Source organism: Orycteropus afer, unplaced genomic scaffold, assembly GCF_000298275.1.
Source record: "Orycteropus afer afer isolate SDZICR_OR568_19922 unplaced genomic scaffold, OryAfe1.0 scaffold00007, whole genome shotgun sequence".
NCBI lineage: Eukaryota > Metazoa > Chordata > Mammalia > Tubulidentata > Orycteropodidae > Orycteropus > Orycteropus afer.
Window position 1 is genome coordinate 2,892,074 of NW_006921594.1, and position 23,800 is coordinate 2,915,873.

The 23,800-nt window shown below is 35.8% G+C and overlaps 1 protein-coding gene across 1 annotated transcript in view; it reads right to left on the reverse strand.

Annotated features, from left to right (window-relative positions):
• Positions 1–23,800, reverse strand: part of FOXP2 (forkhead box P2) — a 351,644-nt gene that overhangs the window by 40,270 nt on the left and 287,574 nt on the right. Inside the window, exons 7-9 of the mRNA XM_007944055.1 lie at positions 12,069–12,282; positions 10,205–10,309; positions 1,228–1,315 (exon numbers count right to left, since the gene is read on the reverse strand). Of these exons, the coding sequence (XP_007942246.1) occupies positions 1,228–1,315; positions 10,205–10,309; positions 12,069–12,282 (407 nt within the window). The remainder of the gene's footprint in view (positions 1–1,227; positions 1,316–10,204; positions 10,310–12,068; positions 12,283–23,800) is intronic.

The window sequence follows — 23,800 nt, forward strand, 5'->3', positions numbered from 1 at the left end:
CTACACACTTCATGCATCCCCACTGAGGTCCAGTTAGTGCCCCCTGCAATCTGCCATCATCAATCTAATTCAATAGAGTGACAGAGACCAGGCAGTGTGAAACGATGAACTCTGCCACAGAGTTGCCATCTATACTTGCACTGGGTCTCATTACAACTGACGGACCTTACTTTTCCATCAGTCAGACACAGAAGAGGGAAAAAAAAAACAGACATAATTGGTCACACTGCAGGCTGCATCATCAGCTGAACTCATGTGCTAGCCTACCTTTTATAAATGGTAAACAGGTTTACAAAAAGCTTTTTCAACTAGAAAAGTGACCATGCTTTTTATGTGTTCTTTGATTGTTACAGGTCAAAACATTTTTAGTAGCTTCCTGGAAGAAATCAATAGGATGCATTTAAAAGGATTTAAAATGCAGCAAGGGGTGAAGAAAACAAAATTGAATGTTTAATTAAACAAAACAAAGTAACACTTTGAGGAAAAAAAAAAAAAAATCTTCCTTAAGATGAATTATTAGAGGAAGCCTTAAAGGGTGAGTGAAAACTTCTGAATAGAACAAGACTCTGGGTGGTATCACTGCTTTCTCATCAGTTTCATGAATTCTGTTTATTTTTGAACAGATTCTGTTTTAAAACTTTACAAAGATTTCTTTTAAAAAATTGAATCAGTGGTATTTGATTCCTCCCATGTCTTACCATCTGTGATGCTATAAATAATCTGCCATTACTCCAATTCAAGACAGATATTAAGAATTTCTGCAATTTCAATTTTGCTTAAAAATAAACTAGAAGTAGCTTCCTCCCGCCAGGGTATTATTCCAGACAAGTCATACATGATAGAGACAGGCCTTTTTCCCTATCATAGAAAGTACCACGGAAAATCAAAATCAGTTCATGAAACTGTCTTCCTCACAGGACCATATCCAATTGGTTGAACCAATATCAGGAAAAGCTTGGATTTAACTGCTTTGGAATAGACCCACCCTATGATGCAGACTAAAGGTTCTTTAACTCTAAGTGATAACTATGTTAGACAACAGCAGTTCATTCTCAGTTTATCAGTCACTGCTGTGGTTTAAAAAATCTAAAACTGTACATAGATCTATTAGTCACAGTGTTACTACAACAACGAGATATGGGTTAAAAGCAGCAGCATCTGCCCGGTACTAAATGTAACACACCAGAGACCTGAGAAGAGGGTCCATTAAGTGAACATTTGACAAACCTGTATTTCTAACTGCTGTACCACCTGCATTTGCACTCGACACTGGGCAGTGCTTCTGTCGTCCAATGCATGTTCATTGTTAAGGTGCCTGAACAAACAGAAAAACACAAAACAGAACGCTAAGCATTGTCTATCACAGTGGTATGAGCGCCACTTAATCAGCACTACACTAATGTCACAGTGACCTCCGCAAGAAAAAGGGAGGCCTGAAACCATATAGAGGAAAACCAAATATCCTTACATGTTTATTGTAAATTATTTACGTAATAGAAACAGACCCTTCATATGGCAGAAAATGTTATTGCCTCTAAACTTCTCAGTTATCACACAAAATATTTTCTCCCAGCCATTTACAGAGTAATAGTGGAAATCACTAGATGTATTTCATATACTCAAGTCATTCTTTTAAAGGACACCTTATAAACATATGAACCAAAAGTAATTCTGAAGAGAACAAAGGCAATTCTCTATTCCATTTCTGTTAAAACAGTTTGTGGTCCCTACAATGTGATTTAGTGTGTGATACCTTATTTCACTGGCATGTGAATTACGTGAAGATGGCAAACTACCATCCAATGGAGTTGTCAGTACTTAGGAAGGATGATCACTTGCTGTTACTAATGAATAAACTGCACTGAAGATTCTGATCATCAAAATCTATTTTGTGACTAATGTCTTATTTGTGAAACATCTCTCCAAAGCTTATACAAAATGCTGAAAGATAGGTCATTCTAATTATTTTCCTTCAATCTTGAATATATACTAGTCTATTATTATTTCTACATACTGTTTAAAGAGATCTGTCTCTTTTGTGAATGGGATGTTACTACAGCAAAAATAATTTAGCAGGGCAGAATCTCTAGCTAACACAATAACTTTTAATCATTTATTCTTTGTAATTTGTAATATATAATTTATTTTCTCTCTCCCCAAATTAAAAGATGCAATCTTCAAGTAATTCAATATGTTTTGGTATGTCCATTGCACCAATGGGCAAAGTGAGGCAGCAATTTGAAAGATGCTCCCATCAGTGCATGTAAGTTAAGTGAAATATTGAACAAATATTTTCAAAATAAGAGTCTATATATTTACCAATGTGGGTGCAAGTATCATTTGAAATGATGTAAATAGTCCCCAATGTTTAGCATAGCCCTGGCTATACTGAACTCAACAGACGTATTATTTTGTACCTGTTCAAATCATTTACCTATGTATCTTGAGGTTAATAATGAAGTTGAAAAAATATAGACAGACATATATGTGACACACATGAAGAAGAATCAAAATGTTCCTGCAAAAAATTACAGACAACTAGGCTGATTTGTTCATGGATCTAGGTTCAACAATCCGTCTCCTTTGTTCCACTCTGCCCCCTATCTCAAAACATTAAACCAGTTTGTTTCAATACCTCCTCTCTGATCAGAACAACAAAACCTCCATGAATCTCCGCACAACTGTCAGTTTCTGCTGAGAAGGACTGATGGACTAAAATAGCAAGGTGTTACCAGGTGAAGCTTGAGGTGTGCGGTGAGAGTGCAGGAGGCCCAGTCCCCTGTATACCTGTCTGCTCTAAGCTTAGCTCCAGTCAGTCCTGTTATGAACCTAACCACAACACTGTTTTCTGGAAAGGAGGCATAGAATGTTACAGGAAAACAAGAAGCGTGTTTATAGTGTGTAGACCTGTAAACTGTCACTAATTCCTAATTAACAGAAGAACATTTAAAATTTGTTTTTCAGGCTTTTCCCCCTGAATTTTTAATGGGAAAGGAGACAATCGTCTATCAGTGCAAAACAATAGTTAGTTGTATCCTTAAGGTTTAATACTGCTCTCCTTTTCTTAGGTCTTTTCACTATGAACACTTGAGGACAAACATATGTTTATTCCACAACCAGTAAAGAATGCATATTTTTAAAAATGGTTCAGCAACACACAAAGATCATGGTGTAAGTGGCGCAAATGGGAGACGTGGGATGTACTGCTTCACAAGAGAAGGTATATTCCATAAAACATGCTAATTATTTCTTTTTGGTGTAAATTCACTTTTTAAAAAAAGGTTTGTTTTTTTTTTTTTTTTTTTTACTTGTTTACTTCTTAGTTATAATCACTATCCTATATTTAAAGAACTAGAAAAAGGACAAAATGTTTGCATTATATACTTGGGTCTTAGAGACCTATTCATTTTATCTATGCAGCTTTTATTAGAATAGAGACTGTAGACTACAATAATAGTCAATGAGGTTTTGTCTTGATTGAATTTTTCAGTGGAACACAAAAGAACCTTGCCATTAAAATAGTCCTTTATTCTCCTGTATGAAGGCGAAAGGTTTTTAAAGTGTTGTGATGTTCAGTAATGAGGCTCTATCTAAATTATCATTGGTGACAAACTCACAAAGCACTTTTCGAGGACACATAGTTATGAAATGCCAGAGCTGCCACTTTCTTTCCTGTAATTATAGGCTAGCTTGCAGCCCTTCAATGATCATTTATAGAACAGCCTCCAGTGGATTACTGAGAACTTGAAAAACACATACATACCTCTGCCACATCTCCCTTCTCCTTTTCTCGCTATTGTTTACCAGTGATATGTAAAATAATAGTGCCTATTCATTCCCCCTACTTAATTATGCCAATCAAAGTACAGAAATAGTGTCGGATATAAATACAATGCAATAAGACTAAATAAATAGGCTCAGTTTTAACATTAAATTATGAATTTACGTATTTATGACTATTTTGTGCCCAAATTATTCTCTTTTATGTTTTTACAACTATCTCAGGTACTACATATTGCTGTTCAAAAATTCTCTATGATTTATAAATCAAGAATGAGATAATACTGAAAAATGAGAGGATTGGTGGATTTTCTCAGTCAGTGCCTAATTGCTGTTTCAAAATGCATATGCAAAGGGACATTTCATTAATCATTTAATCATGTCCCTCGCAGGAAGTTGGAACTAATGTTGCAAATACCCTTTTCATATGAATGCTCCATAATACTATCTTATGCACTTGATATATTGCCTATGTCATAAATTATAGCTGCTTCAAAAGGACCAAGTGGGGTTGTTATCCCTGAAGATGCTTGTTACAAAACCTTTATTAAGTTTCTTTTTTTACTTATTGCTAGTTCTATTTCACAGCTTCAAACTAGCCAACAATAATACTCCTCCTGATGGCAAAGGTCTGTAAATTACCCATGCAATCACTAACACCATTTCACAGGCCTGTTCTACTTCTACTGGTCTGCTAACAAGGCGATTACACACAAATTACTGAATGCCTATGAAATATTTAAATGCATTCTACTCTACTATGCATTAATAAGAGCAAAGCAAGCTCTGGAATTCTGGTTAGCTCCAGTCCCTAATGTCCCCTAATGAGCCTCTTACCGAGACTGCAGTTCAAACAGAGAGGTGAAGAAAAAATGCAAAAGGTGCCTTCAGAAAGGCAGCACTGAACAAACATTGTGTGAGCCAGTTCTAATTTATGGGTCACTTTATAGGTATATTGATTTTTGTTTTCAAAATGGAATAAATGATGTGGTCGACTGACGTTCTTTCAAAACTGCATTGAATCTGTGAGCTAGGTAGGTAGTGTGCACTACAAAAAACAGACAGTCATATTCTTTTGGAAAACAATTAAGCAAGCATTTCAGGAAGACAAAAAAAAAAGTAGGAAAGGATCATTCCAATTATTTAATGCACAATTCTCTTTAACAAAGCTTTTAAGGTTATGAATGCATGTGGTAACTTCAATTATACACTCCAGATCAGCAATTCAATTTTAACCTCCAGAATTTTTCAAATTCATTTAAAGATATAACATTTTATAAGCTAAAAAGGGATCAGATTTGAATCGAAGTATGTCAGGCACTGTTTTAACAAAATGTTTCACTTGCATATCACTGGTGTTTGATTTATTTTGCATCAAGCTTTTTATGTTTAAACACTGACAGGAGTTTAAATACAAAATGTTAGCTGTCACTATTCATTTAGCTGATTATGTGAGATGCCTTAGTTTTGAGAGATGCGGGCACTGTCACCAAAAGAAACACCATTCTGACAAGTTCAAAGAATGCCTTCTTGAGGTCATAATTTTGTAGCCATGCTGCCTAGTCAAAGACAAAGAAATAGACAATACACACTAAGTAAGAGCATAATTTCTAGAGTTGTTAGCTGCAAGAAAAAAGACAACAAATTTCCTTTAAATAACTATTCTGTTTCTACTACCTTTCCTACTATTCTTTACACAGTATCAAGTCTTAACAATTTAGCCGTTCTAATATACTTAATTCATTTATGTTCATCAACTAATTAATCTTTAATAGAATATTTTTATGGACATTAGCCATTCTGCCTTTCTTGAAGGCAAGTATTGCCACTTTGCACCACTGGCCATGTTTTGCTTGCTGGCACGTATGTGCTCATGCAAGTTCAAGAACACTTGTCCGCTAACTGGAATGTCGTATTGTAAACCTTTGGTTTAAGCTGTAAAAATCAATCTGTATATACTGAAGCTGACTTAGGTCCAAAGGAATGATAATTAATTTTGCAGACAAATTATACTAAAGTTTTGTTAGGTTATTATGCTTTGACATTTATAAAAAAGTAACAAAGACCTAGTATTAAATACTCTTGGTGATCTAGTGAGATTCTGTTAGTGGTTAGAAATGGTTAGCTTCTGTCACCACTCACTTTTTTTTTTACTGTAATTTGGGTGAAAGTTTTCAGGGCAAATTCATTTTCCAAACAGCAGTTCACATACACTTTCTCTCATGACATTGACTACAATTTCCCACAATGCAGCAGCTCTTCCCACTTCCTCCCCATAGTTACACCCATTTTAAAATGAAAAAAATTTCCTAAACACTTTTTTAGACTCCTTAACTTCTTTCTTCATCTTGTATTTTTCAGCTTGTGTCTTTGTTGTTATAAACCTCAATTTCTAGTTTAGCCTCAATTTTCAAATTCAACAATAAACAAATAACGCTGCAATTGAATATTAAATAATTAATCCACACACATATATTTATTTATATATATTATAAAATAATAAGAAACTATTCTCTCATGGTTTTTCATTTGGTACTGGGTGAAAATACAGGGATTCTACAAGTTTATTTTGATTTGGAACATGAGAAAGGGAATTCGGGATGCATAATTTCCTACTCTCCTTTGTAATTTAACATACATAGGCAATATAAGCAAGGCGCTCTGGTGGTGCATTGAGTAAAGCATTTATCTGCTTATCAAAAGATCAGTGGTTCAAATTCAGTACCTGCTCCACAGAAGAAAGACAGGGCAGTCTAACTCCGTAAAGACTTACAGTCTTGGAAACCCTATGGGACAGTTCCTCTCTGTCCTATATAGTTGCCAGGGGCCGGAATCAACTCCATGGTACTAGGTTTGGTTTTGTTTAGGCTATAGAGCACTGGTAGCATAGCGCCTAAGGCATTTGACTGCTAACCAGAAGCTGCGGTTCAAACCCACCAGCCACTTCTCGGAAGGAAGGTTGGGCAATTTACTTCCGTAATGATACCGCCTCGGAAACCCAAGGAAGGGTCGCTATCGATGGCACATAACAACAACAACAGCCATAGAATAATAATGGATGGCATCATGGACAAGTTATCTGACACTAAATTAAAGCTGAAGCTATAAGTTAATTTATACTGTATTTTAGAAATAAAAATGTCACAATAATATTTTCTCACAAATCTTTATAATAAAAGATATAAAAATAAGGGAAATTGAAAAACAAGAAAACTGAGAGTTAAAATGTTTCAGAGCTTACTGACTTGACTTTTTTTTTTTTTTAAGTCTTCAATCCTCTCCATTGTCATGAAACAAAAGCAAAGCCTTCATTCAAAGAGAATCTAGAATATGTTTAAGTGGTGATACCTTGTTCATTTCATCTCTCATACGGATGCCCCAAATACTTTTTTCTGAATAACTGAAGTTAACTCATTTAATAAAATATAACCTCTTCAAACTTGAGACATATTTTAAATAAAAAGATAACACCAGTATGTCTAATTAATATTACATTTCAGTACAGTATACTGGCACTAGTTCTATTAACAGAACTTAGCACAGATCTTTGTGTCAGAGAATCTCAAGCATATCATAACAAAAGTGGAGTAAGATAAAGGCCTTAAAATCTACTGTCATTAGTTCTGTCATCCCTATAAAGTTAATGGGTTGGAAAAATGGTCAGTCTTTGGAATCAAAATTGATATTTAATTGAAAGGAAATGCTTTTTAATTATGATTTCTTCTGTTTTCAAAAAACACTAGAATGAAAATGAAAAAGGCCCATGGAGGATAAAATGAGGGCTCATATTCATGTGTTTTTTTAGTAACAAAAAATATGCAAATACTTAAAATGAATAAATGTCCTCTTTTTCATACGCTATAATGAAAATCCTATGAAGCAAGTATGTATATATTTTCTTAAAGATAAATTTTTATCTTTTCATGAAAAAACAACTTGAAGGTATAAAATGCATGATGACTGAGTTAAGTTCTATGGCTTAAGTTATCATACTAAATAAATAGTAACAAGAGTTCTCTAAATCATCTTAATAATAAGGAAAATATATCAATACTAGCTATTATATTTAAAAATATATAAAATTAGCTATTTAGAGAATTAATAGCCTTATATTCTATTTTTTTAAGTACTATTTTTCTTAGGAAAATGTTAGCAGTTACCTAATATTTGTAATACTCTCTTTGCTTAGAACAGTATAATGAATTTCACACCCAACAAAATGGCAGCTCACGACTGTTTTGGTATCATAGAAGTACAAATTTTCATTTAAGGCCATTCACAAAGAGCTGTAGTGGTATATGAAGCAAGTTTTCTCTTAATTGGTCAGAAACGAGAAAGGGTTAAAAAATCTTGGTGGAAGTCTTACTGTAATTCAGTTATAAAGTTATTATGATGCCAAGTACTTGTGCCTTGTTGTTAAGGTGCTTTTGCTCTATACCCTGTAGTCTACCATTTGTAAACACATCTTTTTGATGTTTCTGCCAACATTCTGGCAACAAAGCAGTGCAATTTCAAATGAGCTAATTAACTTAATTGTTGATGAAGCATGAAACAGTTCATTCACCCTGTTAGCTGCACCATGACAACATAAGAGCCTCAGCCTGTGAAGTTACTCATCTCCATAAACCTATCTGTAGCTCTCTGTTTAGATCTCTTGTATACCAGAATTGTGTATGGAATATGTTTCATCAAAGATGCACATTCTCATTGGAAAAAGAATCCCATAAGCATTAAAACAGTAATAAAATATTACTGTTGAGAGAAATTAAGGATGCATAAAGTTTTTATTTTAAGCTAAATAAACTGAGCATTGGTTTTATACAAATACTGTTTCTTTATGATTCTCAGGGTGAAAAGTAACAACCTGAATGAAATATAACTATTCATTGAATTGTTTGCCACCAGTTACTTTCATTTCTTTCTATTTTTGTTGTTAAACATATATTAAAAATCACTCCTCGATGATATTTAATAACAATCATTATTTAATTCTATTTAAAAAATAGAATAGTTTAAAATAAAGGTTATCAAGTCTGCAACTGAAAAAAACTTACCATGAAAATATGTCTGTTTATTTTATATTTATGTATACACACACATACCCATATAACCAGAAGGCTGGCAGTTCAAATCCACCAGCAACTCCTCGGAAGGAAGACTGGGCAATCTACTTCCATAGTGATACTGCCTCAGCAACCCAAGGAGGGGTCACTATGAATGGGGTCTGACTCGACGGCACATGACAACAACAACATGTGTGTATATATGTATGTATATACACAGACACATACATACATACGAGTAGTTTCTGGATTGTGAAAAGTTGCAATCTGAAATCTATCTTCAAGTCAAATTTGTATGTACATCAAATTTGCATAAGTCAGAAAGGTTAGCTATGGTTTGTAGCTAATGTAAGTTAATTAAAAGTTTATCTTACTATATAGTATATAATGTACCCTGGTATGCATATAAATCATTATAGACACACTTCCAGATACACTAAACATCTTTAACATGATAATACAGTAATAGCAGTAGTGTTTTAATGCATGTCTCAAAGTAGTAGCTGTTTGTTATTACAAACCATTTGTTATATGTACCTTGAATTTTCAACATAACAGGCTTTATGTGGGTGTTTGTAACCATGGGTTGTATGTGATTTGGATGTTCATAACCCATGGACTGTCTGTATATTTATATCTCTATTTATCTATCTATCTATGTTACTATGACTACTTATATTATTATATCACTTGAAAATTTTATTGTTGTTGTTATTTGCTGTCGAGTCAGACCCAACTCATAGTGACCCCTCCTTGGGTTTTTGAGGTGGTATCACTACAGAAGTAGATTGCCCAACCTTCCTTTGGAGGAGAGGCTGGTGGGTTTGAACTGCTAGCCTGCTGGTTAGCATTTATTAGAAACTTTAAATTTTAACAAAATACTTCGTGTAAACATGTCTCTCAATGATTAATGGTACTATTATAAAAACCAAAACAAATAAACAAAAAAACTCATTGCCATGGAGTTGGATCCAACTCATAGCGACCCCTCCTTGGGTTTCTGAGGCAGTATCACTACAGAAGTAGATTGCCCAATCTTCCTTCCGAGGAGTGGCTGGTGGGTTTGAACCTCCAGACTTCTGGTTAGCCTTAGGCACTATGCCATAGTCTGCTAACATTTTTCTTTCATTCAAATATATTTCTTGAATGATTTGTAAAGTATTTTCATGAAAAGATGAGGAGGAAGAGTTAACCTTCTTGGCCCAATTTTCCTCATCCACTTGTTGAAAGCACATAGAAAACTTCCAGTAAGCCTTATGATGGACTTTTACTTTCCTCCTTCATCTTTCTTTTATTTACAACCAACATGCCTCAAATCCCATACACTTCCCGTCAAAAAAAGTATAAAACCTACTACCTACTTTAAAAACTGTCCAAAATCTTCACAAATGCTTTCACAACCTGGCCATTTGCAAACTCCATGGCCGTAGAGAGTGTGAGATGCCCCAGTCTCCTCATGCGACGAGCTGTAGCAAACGAACACAACTTCAGATTCATCTCAGAAAGCCATAATCGTTGCAGGCTGCTAGCGCCTGTCAGGTTACGATCAGTGACAAACAGGTCAAAACAGGTCAATTCAGCTCAGAGCAGTCAGAAAAATTTAATTGTTCTATTGAATAGTTCAACTGCCAAGGCTAGATGATGTTCCAATTAGAGGAGAAATAGAGCCAAAGATGACTGTTAATAAAGGATGAAAAACTAAGAGGACTGTATAATATCATATGCTAATCCTGCCATATGACCTTAATGTAACATTTTAGCTCTAAATATGTATATATACACACACACACACATTCATAATTCTTCAAGTGGAAAAGAAAATATTTTTAAGAAAACAATGGCATAGTCACAATAAAATTTTTGGAATGTTTTCTTAAAAGAAGATATGGACTTCAGGATCATTTAAATTGTTTAATATTTATGTAGGAGCTAAATATATATTTGTACTAGTTAAAGTTAAATAAAAAATTCCACTTTGGAACAGTATTCAGTAGCTATATCCTTATACAATTATCAAAGACTTTTGATAATGAGTATTAAATCAGACAGAGAGATCCTAGAGAAATCAGCCAACTTCTGAAATATATAATCATCAGATTAATCTCAATTAAAACAACAGCATGAAAGAATTCAGAGGCATTCCATTTTATAATAATGAAAGCTAACAAGAATAAATTTCCATGATACTCCAATGAAGGCAAAAAAAAAAAAAAAAATACTACCAAATATAGCATTCTATTTTAAATTGTACCAAAATTAAATATGTTTCTTTGAAAAATTATTTGTTTATGACAAGAACTTGTTGCAGCTAAGCGGACACAGTATTGACATTATATAACATTTCTAAATCCACTATAGTTACGTAGGAAGTTTATCATTCTGTATGAGCCTAAGCCACTGTTAACAAATTCTAAATTAATGTTTCGTCTCTTAAAAAGATATTTTTCATGTTGAGCAATATTTTGGCTTATATACTTTATGTAAATCACCTTAAAGGATTTTATTAGATAGCTGTATGCCTGTAAACACAACTAATTGGACAAAAGTACATGGGTACTTCTTTCATGAGGGCAGTTTTCACACAACTAAAATAAAACATTAAGTTCAAAAGTTCTCTAACACAATATACTCAGTGTTAGTAACTGAGTCAAAAAAAATATTTCTTTAGGGATTCTGGGTCAAATTTATTCATAAAATACCATTTTAAATTTATTTTTATAAATTTATAAATCCCATCATGTCATAACAATAAATAAGGCAAATCAAGTATTCTATCTTCTGGTGTGTTATGCCTGTGTTTGTAAACATATGTATACCCATCCTCTGACTTCTGAGCACAGATTGAAATATATATTAAGGGAATATATATGTATCTTTAATTACTTGAAATTAAAGAACAAGCTCTTAGCTTGAAAAATGGTAAAATGTTCTCAGAACAGATGAAAAACAACATCTTAGTCATATAAAATGTTATTTACACAATCATCCCAAATACACTTATTACAAAATAAATTTCTTTAGACAATCTCCCAACTGATCCCATCACAGAGCTGGCATGTGAAAGTCACTATATAATAAAAAGGAACATATAAAATAGATAACCTAAAAGTTAATTTGTTGTTTTACATATTTTGCCCTTCAATACAGAGCATTTATTTTTTTAAATCAATGGTGAAAGTAAAATTTGGTAATAGATAAACACAGAAAGAATCTCATGAAATTTACCTGTCTCGCCTTGCATTTAGAACTGAAGCCTGTCCATTCACTATGGAATGATGAGTGATCGGTGGTGATGCTTTGGAAGTGGTGGAGGAGGTAGTCGAAGAGGAATTGTTAGTAGTGAGGTCTAGCCCTCCATGTTTAATGCCATTGTCTTCCATACTGTGAACTCCAGTCACTTCTTTCCATAACTGTTGGATCTCAGCAGGACTTAAGCCAGCTATAAAATGAGAGAAAGTCCCACTAATACAAAATGGTAAAGTTTATATATCAAGTTCAGTGCTATTCATGAATTAATACAAACAAAAATAGTGATGTCACCATCATCATTAATATACAATTAAAAAAATCACTTTTACTTCATCAGTACTATGTATGAGACAGAGAGACAGGATACATTGCCATCGAGTCGAGTCTGACTCATAGCGATACCTCCTTGGGTTTCCAAGGCAATATCACTATGGAAGTAGATTGCCCAACCTTCCTTTCGAGGAGTGGGTGGTGGGTTTGAACTGCCAGCCTTCTGGTTAGCAGTCTATTGTTGTTGTTGTTATGTGCCGTCGAGTCAGACCTGACTCAGAGTGACCCCTCCTTGGGTTTCCGAGGCAGTATCACTATGGAAATAGCTTTTTTTATTTTGAATATTTTATTGTGTTTTTGGTGAAGGTACACAGCAGTTTAGGTTCCTATTCAACAATTCTACACAAGTTCATCAGTGACACTGGTTACATTAGTCACAATGCATGAACATTCTCATTATTTCCATTCTTGTTATTCCATTTCCATTAATCTAGTTTCCCTACCCCTTACATTCTCATCTTTGTTTTAAAGTAATTAGTGACTGTTTGCATATATAGGTAATTTTTTTAAAAGAAGCACTCTATTTATGGGTGATTTTCATTATTTTTTGAGCCCATTTGATATTTAGCTATAAGGTGACCTTAGTTCCAGTTCAAGTTTTGAAGAGTATCTCAATAGCTTCACAGAGTCCTCAAGTCTCAACAAGTCCACTAGGTATATTTTTTGTTTTCTTATTTAGTAATTTGAAATTCTGTTCCACATTCTTCCCTTTTGCATTTTTCCAGGGTCCGTCTATCATGGCCCTGAATAGAACTGTCAGTAGTGGTAGGGGGGACCATGAAGATCTTGGTCTCAGGTAGATGAGGCCATGGTTCATGTAGACTATTTGTCCTTTAGACTGGTGTCTTCTTTGAGTCTTTGGTTGCCTTCATTCTCTTTTGCTCTAGATGAGTAGAGATCAATAGTTTCTTTGAAGGTTGCTTCCAAGCTTTTAAGACCCAGACACGATTTAACACATTAGGATGAACTATATTATCCCCACTGACTGAGCTGTCCCTCAAGACAATGGTTCTAGTCCTTCAAATCCAGAAACCAATCCAGGGAGATATATATATTTTTTTATATCTAAGAACCATAGCTTTTCTTTTGAATAACCAGTTATTTGTTAAAGACGACTAGTTTAAGAATTGTGTTGAGAATAATATTAAATATTAATAGAAGTAAAAAACAGCAAGTTATATTGCCAAGCATATGAAGTTTTTAAGAAAGGAAAATGAAGATGTCATCAAAATAGTAAACAGCCAACTCAAAACTAAAAAGAGGTTTGAAAATTATCTAATTATTTTGACGTCAGAAAAGCAAACTGAGTAAGTGACTGTCATTCTGGGGTTCTGAATAATTCAATATGCTTACCTTCACAGAGACCCCACTGGGTCTCCAAGGTAGTAAATCTTCACAAAAGTAGATTGCCCTATCTTCCTTCTGCCGAGCACCTGGTAGTGTTTGAGGCACTAGCCTTCTGGTGAGCAGTCAAATGCCTTAGGCACTGTACTACCAGAGATCCTACATGAGTCAGTTAAGCAGATAATATTCAAATCCCTCCTTCATTTTATGACTGATACTGGAATTGACAACTCACTTTAAATAATTTCCTAGTTAAAATTTTGCAAATTTGCATGATTTATGTGAGAATGAAAATAGACAAATAAGGCATAATCCTTTAATTTTTAGGCTGTACTTCTGAAATAAGCTATTGAGATTACTTTTACAGTATTTACAAAATAGTACTTATATGTGCCAAGTACCATGCCTTCCTATATCCTTTATGTCATTTAATTTTCACTATAATCCTAGGGAGTTTGTATTTTTATTTTGCCCAATTTATGGGTAAGGAAACAAAGGGGGAGAGAAGTTCAATAACATTTCCAAGGTCACAAAGGTTATATGTGGTAAGCTGTGATTTGAATCTAGGCCATCAGACTCAAGTCCCTTTGCTCTTAAAATATGATATTAAGAAATAGAAAAACTGCTGAATAAAGATACAGAGGAAAATGTAGTTATAAGTATTTATTTATCATTTACTATATTCTTAGGGCTTTACTAGTTTCTTTACATTCATAGCCTCAGTTAACCTTACCTGAGGCTAGGAATTATTAGATTTTAAAGATGAGGACACTGAGTACAGAAAGATTAACTATATTGTTCCAAGTCACTCAGCTAATAACAGATCAACAGAAATCAAACATAAGACCCCGTGGCTCCAAAATCTACTCTCTTTATTATTTTGTTCTTCTAAAACATGTAATATAAGGATGGAAGTGTTCCTTGAATGGCGCCCCTAGCCCAAACACAGATCTGCATCAGATGGTATAGTGACATTGTTCAATCAAGAGGCAATGGAGGGTGGAGTAGGGTGGAAGAGGCAGAGGATGAAGGAGTGAAGGGACAAGGTAACAGAATATGATGGCAAAGGGAGTGAGCACTCCACCCCTCCCCTGCAAGTGGAAAAATCATTGAACTAGATGTAATGATAAGCAGCCCATAGCCACGGAGAACCTGAATTGTGACAAACATAAAAACCCAAACCCAAACCCAACTGATTAATTACAGAGGAAACCTGAAATTGCTATGCTCCTAACAATTTCATAAAGATAGTTGTATTGAAAGCTCTCATTTTGTTGATTTTGGCTTCTCAAGATTTTAAGTCACAGCATGAGTCTAAAGAAAATGCAGGATAATTAAGGTTTCTAAAGTTATTAAAAATATTTTTCCTATAAAAGATCATATTTTCTGTTACATTGGCAACAATTTTTACATTGTTATTTTTGTTAGGTGCCGCCAAGTCATTTCAAACTCATAGTGACCCTACGTACAACAGAATGAAACACTGCCCAGTCCTGCACCATGCCATCCTCACAACCATTGCCATACTTGAGCCCACTGTTGCAGCCATTGCGTCAATCCATCCCATCGAGGAGCTTCCTTTTTCACTAACCCTCTACGTGACCAAGCATGGTCTCTTCTTCAGGGACTGGTATCTCCTGATAACATGTCCCAGGTATGTAAGACAAAATCTGGCCATCCTTGCTTCTAAGGACAATTCTGGCTGTACTTCTTCCAATACAGATTTGTCCGTTCTTCCAGAAGTCCATGGTATAATCAGTATTCTTCACCAACACCATAATTCAAATCTATCAATTCTTAGTCACTTTTCCTTATTCATTGCCCAGCTTTTGCATGCACACAAGGCATTTGAAAATACCAAGGCTTCAAACTTGTTCACTACGGTTTGGCCTCCTGCTGAGAATTTGCGTATTCACCCCAGATATACCGAATTAGAATCTATATTTCAACAAGATCCCCAGGTGATTCTTAATGTGTACTCTTATTCTGTATATCTGGGGTGGAAATGCAAATTCTCAGCAGGGGGTCAAACTGGAATGAAATTATTTGAACCCCGGAAAATACCACTGTTTTGGCCAAGTGCACCTTAATCCTCAGAGTGACATCTTTGTTCTTTAACACTTTAAAGAAGTCTTTTGCACCAAATTTACCCAATGTAATATTTCATTTGATTCCTTGACTGCTGCATCCATGGGCGTTGATTGTGGATCCAAGTAAAATGAAATCCTTGACAACTTCAGTCTTTCCTCCATTTATTATGATGTTGCTTATCGGGGTCCAGTTGGAGGATTTCTGTTTTATGTTGAGGTGTGCTCCAGACAGAGTGCTGCTCTTTGATCATCATCAGTACGTGCGTGTAGGCAAGTTTTTACATAAGATCATTAGTTATTGCTTTCATTCTGGCTTTAACATAGAACTCTGAAACTTTTCTAACTCTACCTTTTCGATTACTTGTCTGTATACACTAAGAGTTCTAAAAGCAATGCTCCATGAGCAAATCCACTTTTGTAAAAGCATCAGCGTATTTTACACATCAGAACTTTCATGATCTCACTAGCTGCCTCTGCTCCATCAGTTCTTGCCTGGACCACTGCTACAGACTCTTGAAGGTCTTCCTATTTCCACCTGGCCTTCATATAATTGAAGGAGCTCTGGTGGTACAGTGCCTAAGGTGTTTTGACTGCAAACTGGAAGGCTGGCTGTTCAATCCCACCACCCACTCTGTGGAAGTAAGATGGAGCAATGTATTTCCTTAAAGATTTACCTCCTTGGAAACCCAATAATGGTCACTGTGAGTCAGAATCGACTCAATGGCAGTGGGCTTGGGCTTCATATAATTTAGGCTTCATGTAGCAGCCAAATATTATCTCCTTAAATGTAAATAAGGTCATGTCATTTCCCAGAAAAAACCTCTAATGGCTTTTCAGAACACTTAGGAAAACAAACAAACAACAAGAAAAACAAAACCAATACAATCTTACTGCGATCTATGAAGTGCTGCATTTATTATCTCACTCTTCCTATCTCTCTGGTATCATCTTCTACAACTCTCTCTCTGTCTCTTCCTACATATCATTCTGCTATGCTAACTTTCTGAACTTCTCAAATGAATCAAACACTTCCTCTTTCTAGCCTTTGTTCTGGCTGTCCCACAGTGTAGGCCACTCTTACTATAGATCTTTGCAGGGCCTCCCCTCACTAAGATGGTTCAAAGATCACCACTTCTGAGAGGCCTTTTACCCACACTCTACTATTGCAGGGTGTCCTCACCCTGCTTTCCATCATTTCCTCCTACTTTATTTTTTTATTTTAGAGCATTCAGCACTTTTCAAAATCATATCATTGCTTGTTTTACTTATTATCATCAGTCTCCCTATTCTAAAATTTAAGCTTTATACAAGTGGGGATTCCCCAATGTCTAGAGCATTACCTAGTATGTGCTCAATAAATATTTGTCGGTTTAATTGACTATAACTGATCCATACAGTTCTTGAAGACACCTTGGTTCACACCTGAAAGTTCTAAGGCTCTTCAAAACAAACCAAACAGGTGCCGTACAGTCAGTTTTGACTTCCAGTGATCCCATGTGCGTCATATGGTTTTCAATGGCTTTAACTGCCACCATTTCAGTTAGCAGCCAAGAGTCCTAACTGTATGCACCATTTAGGGTCTCTATGGTTCTTCAAGGGCAAAGTCCAAAGAATTGTAAGTGGTACTAGGTGGTTCTAATGTACACTGAGTTCTTGGCTAAAGACTCTTAGATGTGTTTAGAGACAATACTAGTCAAAGACATTATCAATAATTCAGTTTTGGGTTTTTATTAATAATTTAATTAACCTAAGTTCCACTTACCTTTTAAAGGTAGATTTCCATTACACTATCCACTTCCATTGAAATTAGTGATATTACTGTGTTATCACATTGATATGATAACAAATTGTTAGGCACTTAGTAGGCTGTCAATACATATCTTATGAATTAATAACTTCTTCCCTAGCCAAATAATGATTCTTAAGTACAAGAGGGAGGCCATGGCTTTTTACAAATTACAGAGGGTAGAGAATAAAAGATGTTAAAAGAATAGTTCTCTTAGCAAGAGTGGTTCCAAAAAGCACCTGCATATTCTAATCACCTGAAGATATTTTAGAACTCTCAAAATCCAAGCCACCATCCAGACCAATTAATTCACAGTTACGAGGAGTAAGAGACAGGAATTAGTTTTTGAAGCTCCACAGGTGATTCTAATGTACAGACAATTCTTGGGGAAAATTTTTAAAGTAAAGGATTACCTTGCTCTTGGGACAAACTTTTCTGTGGGTACAAATGCTATAGATGAATATGAAACAACTTGCCAACCAATTTTGTATAATTTTGAGTTTTATGAACGTAGAAGGTTTGATGGTATAAGAATTAATTTAGGTTATTTTGTCAGAGAGTACAAGTTCAGTGTTTCCTAAGCTGTGTCTTATGGAAGAGTACTCTTTAGAAAGCTCATATTCTCAGAGTCTGTGGTCTGAGACTTGGAGATTCATGATTCATGTTGTAGATGCCATCGAGTCAGCTCCAACTCATAGCCACCCTATGAATAACGAAACCCTGCCTGGCCCTGCCCCATCCTCACAATCCTTGCTCGGCTTGAGCCCACTGTTCAGCCACTGTGTCAGTCCATCTCACTCAGGGTCTTCCTCTCTCTCACTGACTCTCTACCAAGCATGATAGCCTTCTCCAGGGACTGGTCCCTTCTGACAACATGACCAAAGTAGGTGAGATGAAGTCTGGTCATGTTTGCATATAAAAAGGCTCTGAGATGCCTAGAAACAAAAAACTTAAAATCTTTTCTTTAAGTCAGTGTTTTCCAAATGTATTTGGAAAAAACCCAAACAAACGTTTTACAAGTACACTAGTTTATATCAGTTTTGAATACAGATATAGGCTTGCCGTTGTCAGGTGCCCTCAGGTCAATTCCAACTCCTAGTGACTCCTTGGCATGAAGTAGAACTGCCCCACAGGGTTTTTCAAACTTTAAAGAAGATTGCTAGGTCTTTCTTCTGTGCACCACTGACTGGGTTTGAACCACCAACCTTTAGGTTAGCAGCCAAATGCTTAACCATTGCACCATCAGAGATCCCTGAGATAAGAGGCTTCAGATTCACAGACTGATCTCCAGCCCAAACCCAACCCTTGAGCTACAGGACTGCCTATTTGACATCTCCATGAAACCTTCAATGGGTTTCTGAAATTTTACATGTCCAAAGCTAAGTTCCTGTTTATATAGCCTCCTGCCTCCCCTTCCCCTCAACTCATTCCTCTAACAGTCTTCTTCATGTTGTTTCATTTGAAACTCATATAATACTTATTAACACTGTCCTTATTTGGTAACAGATATTGATAACATATCCCAGGCACTGTTCTGAGTGCTTCACACACGTTAATTCTTCTAATCCTACAATCACTATGAGGCTGACATTATCATTAGTACTATTATTATCCCCATTTTACTTGTAAGGGCTCTGAGGCACAGAAAGTTTAAGAAGCTTGTTGTGTGCCAACGAGTGGATTCCAATTCTACACTAGAGCTAACGTGTAGCAGAGCACCCTCATATTTTCCAGTGATTACTCACATACCCCCTTTTCCCAATGCCTTTCCTGGCCAACCTGTCTAAAAGTACAGTGGCTCCTCATTTATTAACACTGCTTTCTTTTTCCTATCCTTGTTTTTATTTTTCTCATTAGCAATCCCCACTATACATTTTCCTTCTTTTTTTCCCCAAATAATATTTTACTTACTTTTGGTGGCAATACACACAACCAAACACATATCCATTCATAATTTCTACATGAATAGTTCAATCGCATTGGTTCCATACTTCATATCGTGTCAGCATTCTATTTCTATCCATATCGTTTCATCAGTTTAGGTTCTCTGCCCCTTGAAGTTCCCATCCATGCTTTAGATGAACTGTTGTCAGTTTACACTCATGGAGATAATTCTCTGCAAGAGCATTACGCTCAAAGCAAACTATCTTCATTAACTGGGCTAAACTGTTGTTTAGTTTAATGATGGCTTCACGATATAGTTTCAGTTCAAGGTTTAGGGATTATTTCGTTAGATTCAGGGGTTCTGCCAGTCTAAATGAAGCCAATAAATGAGGTTTCCATATGAATTTGAAGTTTTGTTTCATCTATTGGCTCCTTGATCAAAATGTTCTTAAAAATAAAACAAAACCAAACCCACTGCCATCGAGTGGACTCCAACTCATAGTGACCCCTCATAGGGTTTCCAAGGCTATAAATCTTTACAGAAGCTCTCCTGTGGAGCAGTTGGTGGGTTTGAACCACTGATCTTTTAGTTAGCAGCCAAACATTTTAACCACTATACCACCAGAGCTCCTTAAAATGTTATTCCTTGTTTTTTGCCTGTCTTCTATACTAAAATGGAAATTTTATGACAGCAGAGATGAGATTTTTGTGTGTTTAGTTCACTGCTATATCCCTGGTGACTATAAGAGTGCCTGCTGTAAGTGGAACTCAATGACTATTTTTTGAATGAGTTATTGAATCAGCCAGAACATTAATGTACTGGCAAATATAATCTAGGATTCAGTGGATAAGCCATGATAGAACAACGGTCATCTTAAAATCTCAAGTGAAGATTGCCATTTCCCTTCAAGGCTGCTGGTTCAAATACACCAGTCACTCCTCGGAAGGAAGACTGGACAATCTAGTTCCGTAGAGATACTGCTTTGGCAACCCAAGAAAGGGTTGCTATGAGTCAGAATTGAATCGACGGCAGTGAGTTTGGTTTGGTTTTTGGCATACAATGTTTAAGAAGCTCTGGTGGTGTAGTGCCTAAGGCATTTGATGGCTTACCAGAAAGTAAGTGGTTCAAAACCACCAGCCACTCTGTGGAAGGAAGACTGGGCAATCTAATTCCATAAAATTTACTGCCTCAGAAACCCAAAAGGGGTCACTATGAGTTGGAATCTATTCGATGGCAGTGAGTTTGATTTTGGTTTTATACAACGCTTACTTGCCTAAACTTTGTAATTATACCATTTTAAATTCCATGATCTGGGTGATGACTTAGGCTTGTTCTTGTTCATTTCCAGTACTACAGATGAGCATTAAAAGATTTGTCGTACAGGAGCTGAGTGACTAAAATATAAATTCCTAATCAAATTGCACGTAATACCATGGATAAAGCAATTTAGGAAGAATTCTTTAATTCTGCTTTCAGAATTTGTAGAGTTAACTACTAGGTGCCAAGCACTGTGCTGAGACGTAATTAAGATTTGATAACACTTATCTAATTATATATTCTTGTGGTTCACTATGTTTCATAATTTTGGTTGTTTTACTTATTAGTAAAAGATACAATATCAGCTTTTAAACTCAAAAAATGAAATCTTCTTTCAATATTCTTTCATTTTCTGTGTCCAATAATCTTTTATATATTATGATGCAAAGTAATGCTCTTGTGATTTTTTATGAATTTATTTGATGGTACTATGTTTATTTTCTGGGGTTACTTATACAAAACATGAATACCAACCCCACGTGACTGAGTAGAACTGTCCCATAGGGCTTTCTAGGCTGTAATCGTAAGGGGAGCCTATCACTCAGTCTTCCTCCTATGGGGCCACAGGGTGGGTTCTAAGTACCAATCTTTCACTCAGCAGCCACGAGCTTAACTGCTGCTCTATGAAGACGCCTTACATTTTATATGAGGCGTAATTGCACCCACAGGTACAATGTCCATCTTTCAAATGTATGTCTAATAAGAGTTGAACCTCATACATATTTTATCCAAATATCAAATTGTGGAGAGTGAAATGGGTATTTGGCTGAAGCTGAGACAGAGACCAGAGACTCCAATAAAGGAACTTCTGGGATACAGGAATTCATCCGATATCAAAAAGTTCCTATTGCAATTTTACTATTAAAAATTTTAAGGCTACATTTTTAAATTTTAAATTCTATTACAAAAACAATCATTTCTCAGTTTTCTTCACAAAATTTTCAAGTGGCAAAGTGAACATTCTGATTCTTAGTCTTCCTCTCAAGATTACAGAATTGCCAAATACAGCTTTTCCCTTTTTTTTTTTTTTTTAGATTCATGATGTAAATGGAATTAAATACATTTAATATTATGGAGCTCTGGTAGCATAGTGGCTAAAGCACTTGACTGCTAACCAGAAGGCTGGCGGTTCAAACCCACTAGCCGCTCCTCGGAAGGAAGGTTGGGCAATCCTACTTCTGTAGTGATACTGCCTCGGAAACCCCAGGAGGGGTCGCTATGAGTCGGGACCGACTCGACGGCACATAACAACAACAACAAGCATAGCGGCTAAGGCACTTGACTGCTCACCAGGAGGCTGGCGGTTCAAACCCACCAGCCACTCCTCGGAAGGAAGGTTGGGCAATCCTACTTCTGTAGTGATACTGCCTCGGAAACCCCAGGAGGGGTCGCTATGAGTCGGGACCGACTCGACGGCACATAACAACAACAACAAGCATAGCGGCTAAGGCACTTGACTGCTCACCAGGAGGCTGGCGGTTCAAACCCATCAGCCACTCCTCGGAAGGAAGGTTGGGCAATCCTACTTCCGTAGTGATAACTGCCTCAGAAACCCAAGGAGGGGTCGCTATGAGTCAGGGCTGACTCGACGGCACATAACAACAACAACAACAACAATATTATGCTATCTAGTATATTAAAAAATTCCTCCACAATTTAAATTATGATATAATTTAGTCTGTATCACTCTATCTTATTTACATTTTCGCAATAACTAACCCAACACATTCTTAATATTTAGCCATTTAATTTATTTATAAGTTAGTTTTTGCATATAAAATTAATAGGATTTACAGGCATTTTTGCAGACTCTACTCTGCAATAAAAAATAGACATTTAAATTTCAACTCAGCAATGCAATTTCAGCATGTAAAAGCTCCAAAGGAGATTTTCCCTCCAAGTTATAACCGACCACTTAAGGATACATGCAACACACTATAGCACTTTTCACACTTAACCCACTGAAACAGTGAAAACCACAATAACGACTTGGATTCACATGGTGGCGCAGCAGATGAGGCATGTGGCTGCTAAAGGAAGGTCAGTGATTCAAACCCACCAGCTGCTCTACAGAGGGAAGATGGGGTGATCTACTTCCATAAAGATTCACAGCCTTGGAAACCAGCCTCGGAAGCCCAATGGGGGTTGCTATGAGTCAGAATCGACTCGATGGCAGTGAGTTATAAGGCACCAACAAGAGCTTTGGTCAGTGGATCAAATGTATTTCGATCCATATTTATTCAAATGTTTTTTCACCTTTATTAATGGAAATATGTTTTAGTGATTTTATTTTTTTTTTGTTTTAAACAGAAAATTTCCTCATTAATGTAGATATGTTTTTAGATTTACTTCCTTTTCCAAAATGTCCTCCAACCCATGCATTTTATCTGTCATATATCTTATGGAAAGTGGAAACATAAGAATAGGGAGAGTGGATAATTCTATCAAAAGAAAGCTAAAAGAATATAAGAGAACATTTTAATTTGAAAATTATTAAAAAACTTCAAAAAACAAAACAAAACAAGAAAACAAACTCACTGCTGTCGAGTCAACTCGACTCACAGCAACCGCTCCTTGGGTTTCTGAGGCAGTATTTCTACAGAAATAGATTGTCCCATCTTCCTTCCGAGGAGTGGCTGGTGGGTTCGAACCACCAACCTTCTGGTTAGCAGTCAAATACCTTAGGCACTACACCACCAGAGTTCCCATTAAAAAGCTTAAGTCTTAAGTCATAATAAATTTCCTTGTTTGTGACATACTTTTATGTTCATTTTGGAGGAAGGTAGTTCTTCCAAGAAAATGGGTCATATATTTCAAATAAGTTCCAATTTTGTTTCTGTAAACTCCTATCATAAACTTTTAAAAAATTCTGTCTGAATGGTTTTACCAGCTATGACCATGGTAGATCATGCTCTAGAGACATATATATATATATATATATATATATATATATATA